The following is a 16,591-nucleotide window of genomic DNA, read 5'->3' on the forward strand; positions in this document are numbered from 1 at the left end:
CTCGAATTAAATTTTGGAAAGCAACTGTCATCTACTACTTATGTCACCCAAAAGTAACCTATTGTCTGCGGTTCTCTCAACTCACTACAATTTTTCAGTTGGATCACACAACTCCGTTGTCTCTCTATTCCTAACTTGAAAATTCCATTTAATGGAGAGGAGTTTATTTTCCATTGTCTGCATTACCTACAAATAACAAGTAATACATGTTGACAGTGTCAACCTGTCTTCTCAGTCTGTTTTATTTCTTCCCAAAAATGTCTTGAAACACATTTGACTAAAACTAAGATACCACAAGACAAAACCACGGACAAATGGTAAAACAAAAAGACTTAATTATACAATTGGTCTCTTAATTATATTTTAAGGATTATTTTAGTTTTAAAATAAAATAATTATATCCTTTCTATCTATTAATTATTTGATGAAAATCAGTATTTTTTATATCAGTTGTCAAGCAACTGATTTAAAAAATACAACATTTTACATCAATTATATTAACAATTGATGCAAAAAATACTGATTTCCATCAAATAATTAATTAATTTGACGAAAAGGATATAGTTGTTTGAATTTAAACAATTAAGAGACTAAATGAACATTTTAATAATTAAGAAACCAAATTAAACCTTAAAATATAATTAAGCCAAACAAAAAAACCTCAGGATGAAAGCGTAACTACGGATACAAAGAAATAGGTTAAGGTATGATGAGTCCTTCCAATATCAATTCTTATAAGGAAATTACGGTTGACCTATTTGTTCATTGTTAAGCTGCAAAATCTATAAATCTTTATTATTTATAAACTCTACTTTCTCAAATCCATCTCAAGACAATACTTCAATGTTTCTGATACAAAGTAGATTATTACAGGGAACTAGAAGTATGACACATTTTTATATCTAAGTTAGAGCAACAAAATTAACTATTTCTTAACAAATTATATCCTTGGTCGTCCTAGCCATTCCCCGTTTCACATCCTCAAGTCCTCAAGTCCACAACCAAAGCGTAATAAGAACAATGGAGCCTAAAACATTCAACCCTGTACTAAAAGATGTGTCAGCGTAGAAAATAATTCAGCAAAATTTCTAAGGCTACATTTGATTTAAGTACAAAACAGAACACTTGCAGCACCTCAAATGCCCCAATTTGGTTTATCTGCATAAACAGGATGCAAAATGCATGATCCATAGTTGGTTTTTCTCTCTATAGATGTCACTATCCTTCATTCCTAATACGGTCTTTAATTTCTCTTTCTTTTGAGGTCAGGTGCAGTGCTGTGTCAACAAGGTCTAACCACAGCTTTGGCTAGTAACTTGTGAATTTATTGAAAGCCCTGGTATGAGTTGTTATGTTGCAGTGTGGTCGTTGATAAATTACCTGCACACCAAAAAGATGAAACCCCCATCAAAGTTATGGTTCGTTGAGTGAAATAATTTACAGATTAGAGGAACTAGAGCAGCAACCATTCATAGAATTGAAAAAAAAAAAACTACAAGCGAAATATCACATGATATTCATTTATTATCCGATTTTCCTAGAAACTCGATGTTAAGGTAGTAGTAAGCAGAACATCACAGGGTACTCTTATCACACAGAAAATAAATCCAAAATCTAGGTCCCCAACAGAAGTGAGAATATTAGCAGAACTACCTCCAAAGTCATCATATTACGCAGCCACTTCCTTTGAATGACCAAGCAGTAAGGATTTTTCATGCCGTTTCCTGAAAAACAAAAAATAACTAGTCAGGTAACAAAGATCATGGGAAAGATAAACAGAAGACAGAAAAAGGAATACTAGACCATATAAAAAACTATGATTCGTGAACACATGTACAATTCAGAAAAGTAGAGGTCAAGTGAGGAAACAAAGCGCCAGTCAGTTTTATTTATTTTAGACAATTCCGATAAATCAGATAGATTCTTAACTAATGTCCGATAAATCAGAAAATTCAGACTTCCAAAGTAATTATTTCTTTATCCACTCGGGCCATTCTGATTTCCTATTTTAGAATAAAAGTCTATCACCTGTACAATAGCCCCACAAATTAACAACAGTGTTCACCTCACCAGCTCTATAATGAGAGAGATGTTAGCAATACACTCTTCAATACATTCTTCATTGTTGATCCATTTTTTAATTTCAGTTCAAACTTTAACCCAAAAGTGTAATTATAGAATACCTGCATTAAAAAGTGATCGATTTATGAGACATGACTAATTTGACCTTTTACAAAATAAACCAATGATAGAGAGTGTGTTGCTAACATTTCTCCCTCCATGATATTGATCCTCTTCACCAAACAACCACCCCAACCAATTTTTTTTCCTAAATGTCAAAAATATAGAAAAAATAACACTAAAATATTTCCCATGAACTATCTTCAACAGTAGAACTTTACCCCCCTAATGTTTTCTACAACCACAAATCTTATTCCACAAAGATGAGCCAACAGATATACAGACACAACACCATAACCAGCCAGGGACTTAGATAAAGAAGCCATAGACTTAGACGGTAAAAACAGCAGAAGTTTGCTAGCAAAGGAGAGATGTTTGCATTCAACATTTAGTGAAATTAAATGAACACTTGGATAAAGGTAGATACATCCAGGGACACTTACTTCTCATATAATTTTAAAAGCGATCGCAGCCTTGAATAGCCCATTTCCCTTTTTTCAGTTTGTAATTCAACTTCACTCCTTGTTTCTAGTTGCCCCCCTTCACTTTTTTCAGTTTTTGGTCTCCCTTTAATCCTTGATTCAGGTTTCCAATTAGCTCTGACAAGAGATTGACCCAGTAAATCAGCAATGCATGAAGCCATTGCCTCAACTTTCTTCACATATGGAAATGTCTCCTCGTCAAAGTGGTTTGACAACCACAAATACATAGATAATACCTGATGCCTAGTCTCAAGGTCCAGGAGTTCTGCATCATTTCGAGCAGAACTTCTAGGCATGCCCATAGCTACATTTACAGGAAGCTTCTGACCAAATGATGTGGCATATCTAAGCAAATGGTACATAGCTTTTGGGTCTCTAACATTAACAGGAGCAAAACAGAAGTTAAAATGATCTTTTAGAGATAATCCCTGGACCTTCCCTAACATATTAGCAATCTTCTTGATGTGATTATGTTGACACAAGAAGTATGACCCGTCCAAACGGCAATTTTCACCAAATTTTTCTAAAATCTGGGGAAATGTTAAATCTGGAAGTTGCCCGGAAAACAATTCAACCTGCTCGTAAAATGGAAAAAGGCCTACTTTTTTTACATCATCAAAAGGTTGTTTCAAACACTCAATCAAGTAGTCCAAATCATCTAAATGCATGGTTGTGGCGAGTCCATCAGGATAAAGGTATCCTCTCCGACCAGCTCTTCCTGCAATTTGCTTAACCTGTGATGCTGGAATAGGAACCATTTTGTCACCATTGTACTTTGCAAGGCTATTAAAAATCACCCTTCTAATGTTAAGGTTCAGGCCCATTCCCACTGCATCACTAGCCACCAGAACATCATATTCATTACTTTGATCATTGAACAAACTAGCCTGCTGTCTACGAGTTTCAGGTGGCAGAGCACCATATATAACACAACAGCGGTGTTTAGTCTGTTTCTCAATGGCCAATTTAACCTCAAATATCTCTCTCCTAGAAAATGCAACTACACAATCCCCAGACCGAATATTTTCAAAATTTCCAAGCAGGGTCTTTGCTTCGACCACCAACGGTTTGAACCTCTCATAATGTTGCTCACACAACTCATCTCCAGTGTCCTGACAGATCTTCCTGACAATATCCAAAACACTAGGATCACCGCACAAATGTATCTCGTCAGCCTTCAACCCAAGGAGAGCCCTTGTCCATGCATACCCCCTATTCGAATCTGCCATCATCTGAATCTCATCAATAACGGCCACTTCATACAACTCCTGTGCCGATGCCATTTCCACAGTGCAAGCAACATGATTTGAAAACGGCACACGCTTCTTTTCTTGTCCAGTTAACAGACTGCAGTAAATCCCCTTCGCATTAACCTTGTCAAAAACTTCCATCGCCAACAACCTAAGTGGACTACAATAAATCCCCGACTTCGCCTCCATAAACCGCTGCAAAGCATTATAAGTCTTCCCACTATTCGTCGGCCCACAATGATAAATTATCTTCCTTTTCATCGCCCGCGCAAACGGAAACCAAGTGTGAGGCTTCGTGAGGTCAGCCGACTCAACCATACTCCTGAACCTCTTGATCTCATCAGGAAAATTCTCCAAACAAAACTCAACAAATATAGGAAACAAAAACCTCATGGCCTCATCACTCGGCCCAAGATATACCAGGTACTTGGCAACATCGGTGGGGCACTTCTTTTTGAGAAATTTGTGGAACTTGTGTGCTGCAGTGGGGAAAAATGACATACCAATGTAAATAGCAAGGGCCTGATTGGATGCCCAACCTGATTTGGCAAACCAATGGCACACTTCCAGCAGCACCTCCACCTCTGTTCTGTCCAGCCTTGGACCCCATTCCACTCTACACATTTCGCGGTACAATTCGACCGGGCCACGCGATGCCACGTGCATAAATTCCTCATTCTTCTTCCCTAACTCATTGTTATTATCACTTCCACCACCACCCTCACCACCACTACTACTAGTACTACATTCTACAGAATCATCAATCTCTAAATTGCACTCATTACTATCATCATTTGCAACAACCCCATGTTCAGGAAAACCATGGACACTATTAACAACCTCCTTTCCAAGCTCAAAATCAATTCCCTTACCGGAATCTGCGACGAACTCGCCTTCCGGCGCCTCGGTGGTGCCGCCATCGTCGCCGGCGGCGGAAAACGGCCTGGTGGGGCGAAATCTTTCGCCGGAAAGTCTCGAACTTTGGGAGAATCTGGGGCGAAGGAGAGGGTTCGAGAAACGGGTCGAAATTGGGGAAACCGGGTTTTGAAAAGTGTGGAATTGGGAGTGGTGGTTGTTGAAGAGAAGAGCTTGAAGTTTTGAGAGGGTTCTCTTGCGTGTGTACAAGTGGAAGAGACCTCTAGCCATAGAGAATAGGGTTTTCAATTGAGAGAATGAAAGATGACACGACAAGAGTGTAGCATTTAAGGTGGGCTTTTATTTCGTTGTTTTGGTCTTGTTTGATGGTGGATACTTGAAAGAGGATTGAGTGTTTTTGTTTGAGAGAAGGAGAGGAAATTGCGGGAAGGGTCTGGTTAGAGATTTTGATGGTTGAAGAAAAACTAGGGCAATGCAGGATTTTAATTTTCTATATTTTTTAAATTCATGATATTAGTAGGAAGGAGAATTACAAAAAGAGTTGGTATTAACGTGTTAAAATAATGTGTTAAGGACAAGTTCAAATGCTGGGGAAAAAATCACATCATTGTGTTGCTTATGAGCGAAATTATTTTGTTTTTTGTGAGTTAAAAATTTTAGTGAATTGGATAGAGATGACTCATCGGACTTTATGGCATAAAGATATTCTTATGAGTTAAATCACTTTAGTAAACATATATAGACATTAAATTAAACTTCCAAGCAAAAGAGTTGAAGCTAATGATTTTTCTTGAAAGTCCTCAAGCAATAAGAGATGACTCTCCAACCTCGATTGCAAAAACATAGCAATGTAAGAACTAAAAAAAAAACAGAAAGAACTAAAAAAAAAAACAGACTAATCTAATTGAATACTCTAATTTCACAAATTACAATTCTAGCCGAGAAATCATGCATCGAACAAATTTAGTTTGAATTCTATCATATAATAACTTATATAGTAAATTATACATGTTTCTTTTGAAGTTTGTAAAAATTACATATGTCTCCCATCTATTTTTAACACCTACCAAAACCTCTATAATTGATCTGAAAATGTTACACATGCCTCCCCTGACCCATTAACTTCATTAAATCTTTTAACATAAGGAAAAAAATGTGTTTCTCACGACATTTTAATGAATTTTGATTTCCAAATTATATTTTCCTTCAACCTAATAACATCTGACGTTAAATCAGAGAACATTGTTGTTCTCATTTATGGAGGTTTTTGTTTGATGCCGGAAGGGATTGTGTAACCAGAGACATGTAGTGGATGTTTGTGGCATGTGATGTTAGGCATGAAACTGATATTTTCCTTTACGCATTTTTCATTTGACAAAAGCTTCATGGGTTTTTGTTTTTTCTTTTTGTTTTGTGTTGTTGTTTATTTAATGGATTGTTTCCTCCTTCTTTTTCTTTTTCCTTTGTTTTGTTATTTTCAAATGTGAATGATTAAATCTGTTGGATTGACACAAGAAATGCTTATAAAACTTGTTATGTTATGATGTAGGTAAGGTGTTCAGCAAAATGTCGCAATGAAGCTTCAAGTGTAAGTGGCAGTATGTGATTACTTTGATTGGTGTGAAAAGGATATTGAAGATGAGCATGATAAATTTATGTTGGAAATTGAAGATTTGAAGAGGGAAATTGCAAAAATGAAGACCAATTTCAAAGTTGTGGAAGTTAATTTTTGAATGGTTGAAGAACAATGTGATTGCTTTCACATTTTTAATTGTAATTGTTCTTGGCATTGTTATTATTGCAACTATATTTAAGTGACTAGGTTGGAGTATGTAGTTGAATGTTGAAGTGTTAGATGGTCCTTATTAAGCATGTTTTAACTAAGTTTAGACAATCCTTTATTGATAGTGGATTATTTTTGTTAATGGTTGTTCAATTTAACAATTGACATGTCAGTTAGTATGTAATTATGTTACTATTTGAAGAGAAAAAAACATTTATTTTCTGGCTTCCCTAATTGTCATACAACTGATAAAATATCAGGAATACACACAAATTCTTATTTTGATTGACATACTAATCACATCTACAAAGAATTAAGACACCACATGAAACTTTTTCTATATATAATCATAAAGCCTTTTTCGAAATTCACCCAACCCAAAAATAAGGCACCACATGGAATAAAATAAACTTGTAAGATTTAATCCGTTCAGTCATAATAATTGGTCACCCTTCTTCAATAGTGTAAATCACTTAATCCATGTTGTCTTAGAGTCATGTTTAGTCATAATAATTGTCACATTATGTTCTAAGTTTGTGTTGAATTTTTATTTTGTTGATTGAATTATAGATACATTTGTTCATGTATTCTTGTAATTCTTAGCCTATTTTTTGAGTTTTGAGTCTAATTCATGCATGTTATTTAGTTCATAACATGTTCTAAATCAATTCCTAGAAGTAGTCTTGTTGTTGAATGTTGGATTGAGTGGCCTCAGAATAATTAAGAAGGGGGGTTGAATTAATTATTCCTAAAACTTTACCAATTAAAAATTACTCTTTTAAGGCTTTTACTTTTGTTGTTAAGAGAATATGGAGTAGAAGAGAAACTTAACAGAAAGTAAAAGCGAAAATTAAATGCACAGCGAAAAGTAAAAGAGTAGGGAAGAAGGAAACAAACACACAAGAGTTTTTATACTGGTTCGGCAACAACCCGTGCCTACCTTCAGTCCCCAAGCGACCTGCGGTCCTTGAGATTTCTTTCAACCTTGTAAAAATCCATTTACAAGCAAAGATCCACAAGGGATGTACCCTCCCTTGTCTTGGGAGAGGTCACATTACCTCTCAATGCCCCACAAAGAAAACCATGATTATGAGGGATCAAGACATTTATAGTAGTCAAGAGGAGACTACTTCTTTCCCTTCCTCTAGTGGAAGTGAAGATGAAGTAAGGGGTGAAAAGTTTAGTGAGGAAGTCTACCCCCATGAAGAAGGTGACCTCCTAATGGTTAGAAAGCTCCTTGGAGGTCAATCTTGTGATCTATCACAATCCCAAAGAGAGAACGTCTTTCATACAAGATGCAAAATTTTAAACAAAACTTGTTCTCTCATTGTGAATAGTGGATCTTGTTGCAATTGTTGTAGCACAAGATTAGTTTCCAAGTTGAACCTCACTATCATTCCCCACCCAAAACCTTATAAACTTCAATGGCACAATGAACAAGGGGAAATGATAGTTAACCAACAAGTGAAGGTACCTTTCTCCATTGGGACATATAAGGATGAAGTTAATTGTGATATAGTTCCCATGGAGGCAGGGCATATTCTTTTAGGAAGGCTATGGCAATTTGATAGGAAGATAATTTATAATGGCCTAACTAATGAGATTACCCTCACCCATCTTGGCACTAGATTTGTGTTGCATCCTCAAACACCTTCGCATGTGGCCAATGATCAACTAACTATGAAAGATAAGGGGGATGAGGAAGAAAAACTAGAAAATCAAAAGAAAAAAAAGGATAATAAGGCCTTGCCTTGAAAGGCCAATGGGAAGGAAAAAGAGGAAAAGGATTCCTCCAAGAAGATTGTTAAGAAGGAAAATCATTTTGCAACAAAATGTGATATCAAAAGTGTACTCCTTCTTAAACAATCTTTCTACCTTCTCCTATCAAGGGAAACATCCTTTAGCACCGTCATACCTCTTGGGCTTAATGTTATTCCTCAAGTAAAGGAGTTGTTGGATGAGGGTTTGGTTCGCAAGAACTTAAATCCTTGTGCTTTGTTGGTGCCCAAAATAGGTATTATTAGGCACCAAATCCCTATGATAGGTGGTATGATGAATGTGTTGAGTGGTGCAACCCTCTTTTGTAAAATCACTCATGCACCCAACATCTTCATGATTTGTGTACATAGGGACTCATTAGGTAGGTTTGTTCTTATTTTTAGTTTCAATACAAACTTAGGTACTTATATGGGACACCTTAGGTGTGTCGTACTTTTTGGTAGGAATAATCAACATGAAAATACAGAAAATGTATGTTTTATTGCATTACTTAATTTTTTAAATAGTGATCAAGGGGTTCCCACGAACCCTAAGAGAATAAAGGTCATTTCTGAGTGGTCCACTCCACCAAGTATAAGAAAAATTTGGGGCTTCCATGACTTAACAAACTTTTACAAAAGGTTTGTTCCATATTTTTCTATACTTGTAGCATCACTCATTGAGTTGGTGAGGAACCATGTTCCTTCATGGGAAGATGCCCAAGAAATAGGTTTTCAGACCTTACCTTACTCCAACATATCAAACACCATTAATATATATGTTTTTATTCTTTTTATAAGTGTTGAGGGAAGAAGCCTAGAGTTTCAAGAACCTCTGGATTTGAGGTCAAATCCTTTTCAAGGGGGAGGGAATGATGCAATCCTACCCCCAAGGGCATTGGATAAAAGACTCCAAGAAGATTGAGCCAGAGATGCAAGAGAAGGCCTTAAGATTCTCATGAGCCTTAAGGTAGATTTTGAGTCCATGGGCTAAGTATGAGTCCACTTATCTTTGTAAATATTAGATTAGGATTTCATTATTTTTGGGCCTTGTATTTAGGGCTCCATAGTGTAGGTAGGGTACCCTAGGAATGTAGGATTTTTCAGCCCTTGTATTTTAAGGCACCTAGACTAGTTTTTGTATTAGGGGTAATTTTGTACTTTCACATGTATTAAGTGAATATTTGATATGTGTGTTGAGAAACAAATTTAATTGGGAAAAGCCTAATCCAATTAAATTTTAGAGGAGGAGGTGAACATTTGCTTGCTACACCCCATTGTCACATCTTATAGTCACACTTTGTGCATGTCCTTCATGTTTTACATGTCTCATGACACCTAAGCACACTTAGTGGAGAATCTTGGACTTGATCTTGGATTAGTAGGCTGAACCATTGCTAAAATTCACTAATCATAATTAGTGAAATTTTGGCTCCAAAATTTGGCTCCACAAATTCAATTTCAAATTCAAGTGAAATTTGAATAAAAATTTAAATTTCCCTCCAATTTTGTGTGACACTTAGGCTATAAATAGAGGTCATGTGTGTGCATTTTTTCAACTTTGATCATTTGAGAATTACACTTCAAAGTTCAGACCTCTTTTGAGGCAAAAAATTCCATGCTCCTTCTCTCCCTCTCATTCCTCTCATCTTCTTCTACCTTCAAGCTCTTATCCATAACTTCCTATGGTGGTGAGCTTCTTCTTGACTCATCTTCTCCTTGAAGTGGCGTCTCCAATCATCATTCTTCCATCTCCTTTCCGCTGCCATTAATCTTCAAGAAATAAAGAACTTCATTGATGAAGAAGATCCAAAGCCTACAAGCTCCACATGGAGCTACATCATTTATCCCTTGAGGTTGTCCTTTTCATGATTGGTATTAAGAACTAACTAGTTGTTATATCAAATGTTGCATTGCTTACTTTTCCTATCACTCTAACAGTGGAGGTCCCCTTCTAGATTCAAAAGGAATCTTAATTAAGATTAATACTGCAATATTTACATAAACAGACAAGTTATATTACCATCACAATCAAAAGGAATTGGACTGCGTTACCAAACATTGATGTATATTTGAATATGATAGTTGAGGAAATCTTTCCAATCCACTTGTCAAAAATTTCTATCACTTTTCACTTCATTACTGTTGTCTCCTTGGCAAGCGTACCAAGTTGCAGAAGTAGTATAAAATGGTAATGCCTAGTATCGAATTCCACAAGGACTATGCTTGTACTCAGAGTTATATGTATATCTAACGATTAAGAAATTAGTGACTCAAATCGAATCTTGTTCATTGATTAACTACAAGTATAAACTAAAAGGAATTAACTACAAAGCAAGGAAGATGAAGGTTAAGAAAACAAACGCTCGAAGTTGTGAGATGCTGTTGTGATGAGTTAAGGAATGTGTTGGGGGTTCCGCTTGCCAAAATTACTCTTGATGTAATCTTAATAGATTTTTCTCTTTTAACATTAATATTACCCGCATCTACTAGTCTATTTTAACCAAGATCCCTCGAGTGTAAGAACCTAAATCACTTAATATCGTTCTCAATCCCTAGGTGATTGATTACTAAATTATTTCATTAAGAGCATAGATGCATGAACAGGCTAAAGAAGACCATTATATCCCTAGATATGGCTCACTTTATATATTCTTCCCAAGTTCTTAGCATACAAACATTTCCCAATATTTAAATTCTAATACAATACATAAAGATGCATGATCAAACCATAAGTATGTGAATAAGCATAGGGATGAATAATAATAATATAGTTTACAGAGCTCCCAACAAACCATAAAGATAATTTAGAATCATTACATCAAAGAGAGTTTAGTTTTTAGAGCTCCCAACAACGGGTGATTTTAGTCTCTCATTGTCATGAGAGACTTACAAACATAAAAGTGGGATAAAAAGGAAGGAAATGGATTGGCCAGAGCTCCAAAAATGGATTCTCCTTGCACTGTCTTCCTTGCTTTCCTCTGCTTCTTCGTTACTTCGTTGGTATTGTTTCCTTACCTGTTTATATGCTTCACCAATTGATTGACCAATTAGAACTCTCTTGTGCGCTTAGTGCCACACTTGCACCGAGCACGTTTGTACAACTGGATCAAGTGGTCATGTGCTAAGCGTAGAATGTGCGCTTGCTCGTGACAACTGTCTTCCATTGTGGCTTCTTGCGTTAAGCGACTTGCTTAGGGGTTGTGCTAAACGTGACACTTCAGTTCATGAATCCTCTTTCGGTCCTCTGCTACAACTCTACAAAATATAACAAGAATTACTATAAAAATCATTAACTTTAGCATCTTCTGGGTAAATACTCAGAAGAAGCTAAATTTCTATTGTTTTAATACAAACTAAGCAATAAAAGAGAAGAAAATGAGATAATTGCTATATGATTTCAGTATACAAATAACGTATGCATAACACTTATCAAACTCCCCAAAATTTAAAGCTTTGCTTGTCTCAAGCAAAAGTAAACTAAAACCATACTAAGTTAGATCAATGGCAATGTTTAAGCTGTAAGCAATCACAACAACTAAGATGATTGCATATCTTCCAACAAGTTCAATTTCCAATTCTTAAGTTCACATGAGCCATGGTTTCATGATGCAATCACTCAAGGAACGCACTCAGAGATTGAAAAGGTTAGTAAGCATGACAAGTATTCAAGAATATTAACCTTGTTTCACTCCTCACAAGACTAATGTTTCACTCAACACACAAGTGTTTCAGCTATGTGTCTATCGTTCAAACTAACTGAAATTACAAATCTCAAATTTGCTCATTATCTAATAAGTGCAATTGCACACACATAATATGGATCACTAAGGACTTTTTCAGGCTTGTAACTTGACTGGGCTAACAAGGAATCATGATTTTTCTCAGAATTCAAACATCTAGGTTCTAGGAGAGCATTCTCCCTTCCCTATCTACTTGAAGAAACAATTTCTGCTCATGACCACCAAACCTTTGTATCATGCCACTATTCACAACACTTAGCGATTTTATTGATATGTATTTACCTTCAGACCTTGTTCCCCTTTTTTGTTGTTGTTGTTGTTTTGTTTTTTTATATTAACATATACTACAAGGGAATATAGTTTCGATTTTCTATGTTCTGATAAATTACTTCCCTGTAACAAAATTCATCCAAGACACTTCCTCCCCAAACTTGTCTTGATCCGTAACAATGCTCTCCTACAACCTAGATAAGGTGTATGTGTACAACAAAAACACGGACATTTGGCTTAGGGTTCAATGACAAAGTTATTCACATTTAGGCTCATGAGGGTGCAAGAGATTCACTTATTCATTTACTACAGGTTAGCTATTTGGCCACGTGACTGAAATCTAAAAACAACAAGGCCTTGATCATATCCATATCATGTATGCACTCAAGCAATTCAAGAAAATAAAATTAGTCGTTTCTCTCACAATTAAGGTGCACACAACTCACATGGTACTGTGAAACATTAAGTTTCTCATTCACAATTTCCTGTCATGCAAGCTAACCAACTCACTCATGTGTATTAAAATCACAAAACCATCACTCAACAACAACACGTGCTCACTCACAAATTGGAAACTTCAAAACAATACTACTCAGGCACAATTTATCTTATTCATGCAATTTGTTCAACTAGGCATACTTCCAAAAAGAATTGCCAAATAAATCAATCCAAAATATACCAAATAATTATCTATCATGCAAAATTTTAATTAAGCAGTAAACCAAAGTACTATAGTGCAAGTAATATCATAGAAAGAAAACAATAAATAAAGAAAAGTGCATAATTAGATGGCCTAATCCTATGTAGATAATGGATTCCCTGGCTGGAGTTTGAGTCGTTGAGACATCAACAATATAATCAAGATTTTCCCCATGCTCAACAACATCAACAAGAGGATCAACAGTAGTAGGTCCTACCACAGTCTCTGTAGCAATATCAATTACAAACTCCACCTCAGCAGTAGCAGCAGTAATCTCCGCCTCAGCAGTAGCCTCAACAACAACAGTAGGCTCACCCCCCAGTAGAAGCAGGCCAGTCTCTAGGCCATGCAATGCACTTGGAATTCCTCTATAGACATGATGGGTTGTTGGCCTTGATGGATGCTTTGTAGTTTGAGATCTTCCAAGGCGAAGGTCTGAAAAGAAGAAGGAGTGGAAATAGGAGGGGTAAGAGCTGGTTGTGGTGCTGAAGGGACCTCCTGGGTGGCTCACCCCCAAGTCTTCTTGTTCCCTTGGAATACTACAAAAGTGTTTGTTGGGTTCCAACAGTTCTTCCGTATATATGCCAAGTTAATCATAGGGCTCAAGGACTCGAAGGTCAAGGTATTGGAATGGACCCCTTTGGCATCATAGAGGGTTGTGATAAGAGCAGGGAAGCTGAATCGGGATGAGTTGGACTAGGCTATCTGGGTGATCTGACATGAGATCATGCTCCCTAGGTCCATGTCCATCTTCATGATGATCCCATAGATAAGGCGAGCCCGATCCATGTTGAGATTAGAGATGTGGGATGTAGGAGCGAGGTTGGAGTAGGAGAGTGTTGATGTATTGACAAGTGCACCAATTTGTCCCAAGTAGTAAAGTCAAAACGGAAGTTTGAGTGTCGAATTCACAAAGACTTTGTTTGTACTTAGGTCGATGAATATTTAATTAATAAAAGAAGTTAAAGAAAATTTAAATTGAAAAGGTTATGAGAAAAACAGTAATTTAAATTGACAAAGAATTAAATTAAACAAGAATTTAAATTAATTAAAAACATAAAGGAAAAGAAAAGCCAATTATTATAGAAGTTAAATTCAAAAGATGAGAATGTTGGTAACTTAGCCTATCAACCCTTTGATGTAATGTTAACGATTTTTCTCTATTTATAAATATTCTAATTTACACCTGCATCTATTAATATTCTCTAACTTTGGTCTCCCACATGAAAGAACCTAATTTATCTATTTTCTCTCCCAATTCCCTTTGCAGAGCTAAGATAGTAAATTATACTAAGAATAGAAATGTGTAACAGACTAAACAAAAATCAACTTATCCTTAATGATGACTTTATCTAGATAGCATTTCCTAGTTCTATTAGAAAATAATGTTTTCCAACGTTACCCTTAAAACTTACCATGCAAATGGGTGATCAAGCCACAAACAATAATATTAAACACAAGAAAGGATAATGCAAATATAATATTATTAAATAGATAGAAAGAGAAATGACTCTCAATGCTTGCTTCTCTTTCTTCTAGCCTTTGCATTCTATAAGGAATTGTATTCTCTTGAAATTTCTGTGTGTTTTTTCTTTCTTCTCTCTTCTTCTTTTATAGGTGTAGATTAGCTACAGATTAGCTTAGCTAAGCGGGCTTCTCGCAGGTTTAATCCATGGGGTTTTCATCAAAACCAAATGAAGAAATCATCCCATGAAACTTAAGGTACCACTAATGGGAGGCTTGTTTTAAACCATATATAGATTTATTAAGCTTGCAAACCAAATGTTCACCACTACTAGAGGAGAAGCCTTCAAGTTATTTCATATAAACCTCCTTCTCTAAATCACCATTAAGAAAGACTGTTTTCACATCCATTTGTTGCAACTCAAGGTCAAAATGAGCAACTAATGCCAAGATAATATGAAGAGAATCTTTCTTAGATACAGGAGAAAAAGTCTCTGTGTAGTCGATTCCTTCTTTTTGAGTAAATCCCTTAGCAATGAGTCTTGCCTTGTATCTTTCAATGTTGTCTAATGAATCCCTTTTGGTCTTAAAGACCCATTTACAACCAATGGCCTTTGCCCCATTAGGCAACTCTACAAGGTTCCAAAATCCATTACACTGCATGGAATTCATCTCATCCTTCATGGCATCATACCATAAATTTGAATATTTACAACTCATGGCTTGATCAAAAGTTTCGGGATCATTTTCAGCTCCAATATTATAGTCAGATTCTTGCAAATATACAATATAATCACTAGAAATAACTGATTTTCTTACTCTAGTAGACCTCCTTAATGCTGCATTAACATTTTTTTAGGGATCATGTTGTTTAGCTGGTTGTTCATCATTTTTAGGAATTTGATGATCTACTGGATTATCAGCAACAGGTTATGGAATGCCAATCATGTGTTGTTCATCATCCCTTTGAACTTGAGGGTATGAATTACAACCAATCTTTCACTTGATGTGAAAGGTTGAGACTTTATATAATCAATTTCAGAACTTAAGTCCCTCAATTGATCACTCCCACTGATCAAGTCATTTTCAAGAAACTTGACATTTCTTGATTCCACAATCCTAGTAATATGATATGGACAGTAAAATCTATAACCTTTAGACCTTTTAACATATCCAATGAAATACCCACTAATAGTCCTCGGGTCAAGTTTCTTCTCTTGTGGATTATATATTCTCACCCCAGACGGACAACCCCAAACACGCATATGTTTCAAACTCGGTTTCCAACCTTTAAACAACTCAAAAGGTGTCTTTAGGACAACCTTGGTTGGAACACAATTTAATATATACATTGCCGTCTTTAGTGCTTCAGCTTATAAGGATTTAGAAAGATTAAAGTTGCCAAGCATACTCCGTACCATGTCCAATAATGTTCAGTTCCTTTCTGCCACACCATTTTGATTTTGAGAACCAGGCATAATGTACTGGGCAACAATCCCATGTTCTTGAAGAAACTTTGCAAAAGGATCAGGTGCTTGTCCATTCTCAGTATATCTGTCATAATATTCTCCACCTCTATCTGATCTCACTATTTTTATTTGCTTGCCACATTGGTTCTCAACTTCAGCCTTAAAGACTTTGAAGGCATCCAATGCTTCATTTTTGTTATGAAGCAAATAAACATTCATATATCATGAATAATCATCTATAAAGGTGATAAAATATTTATAATCACATGCATCCATATCTAGACAACAAATATTAGTATGAATTATTTCTAATATGCTTGAACTCCTGTTAGTCTCTTTCTTAGACATGTTGGTCTGCTTACCCTTAATGCAGTCCGCACAAGTCTTAAAGTCAACAAAATATAGAGTATTGAGTACTCCATCTTTCACTAACCTTTTAATCTTCTCAATTGAGATATGTCCTAATTTCTGGTGCCATAACATAGAGGAATTATCATTAATATTACACCTTTTAATACCAGTTTGAACATGCATTGAAATATAAGTGATATAATTTTGTAAACCAAGATGATAAAGACCATAAGACAAGATACCATTCCCAACACATTCAGAATTA

At 35.8% G+C, this 16,591-nt stretch overlaps 1 protein-coding gene across 2 annotated transcripts; it reads right to left on the reverse strand.

Annotated features, from left to right (window-relative positions):
* Nucleotides 1–768: 768 nt before the first annotated feature.
* On the reverse strand, nt 769–5,293 carry LOC114400230 (DExH-box ATP-dependent RNA helicase DExH18, mitochondrial-like). Of its 2 annotated transcripts, XR_003663913.1 has the most exons (4): nt 2,625–5,293; nt 1,654–1,724; nt 1,135–1,380; nt 769–1,042 (listed from the first exon to the last, which is right to left on the reverse strand). XR_003663913.1 is itself a non-coding variant. In XM_028362570.1 (3 exons), exons 1-2 carry the CDS (start codon nt 5,057–5,059, stop codon nt 1,670–1,672), a joined length of 2,490 nt encoding a protein of 829 aa, XP_028218371.1. In that variant the 5' UTR covers nt 5,060–5,293; the 3' UTR covers nt 769–1,380; nt 1,654–1,669. The 2 variants fall into 2 exon arrangements, 1 of the variants encoding a protein (XP_028218371.1); XM_028362570.1 differs by having other exon boundaries at nt 769–1,380.
* Nucleotides 5,294–16,591: the final 11,298 nt, after the last annotated feature.

The sequence above is a fragment of the Glycine soja genome, chromosome 19 (genome assembly GCF_004193775.1).
Source record: "Glycine soja cultivar W05 chromosome 19, ASM419377v2, whole genome shotgun sequence".
NCBI classification, from domain to species: domain Eukaryota; kingdom Viridiplantae; phylum Streptophyta; class Magnoliopsida; order Fabales; family Fabaceae; genus Glycine; species Glycine soja.

Bases quoted from the DNA above. Each gene is read 5' to 3' on its own strand.
- LOC114400230 (XM_028362570.1), bottom strand. From the start codon at position 5,059: ATGGCTAGAGGTCTCTTCCACTTGTACACACGCAAGAGAACCCTCTCA. The intron at 1,725-2,624 runs GTAAGTGTCCCT...TTTGTTTTTCAG, and splicing joins CTTTTAAAATTATATGAGAA to GAAACGGCATGAAAAATCCT.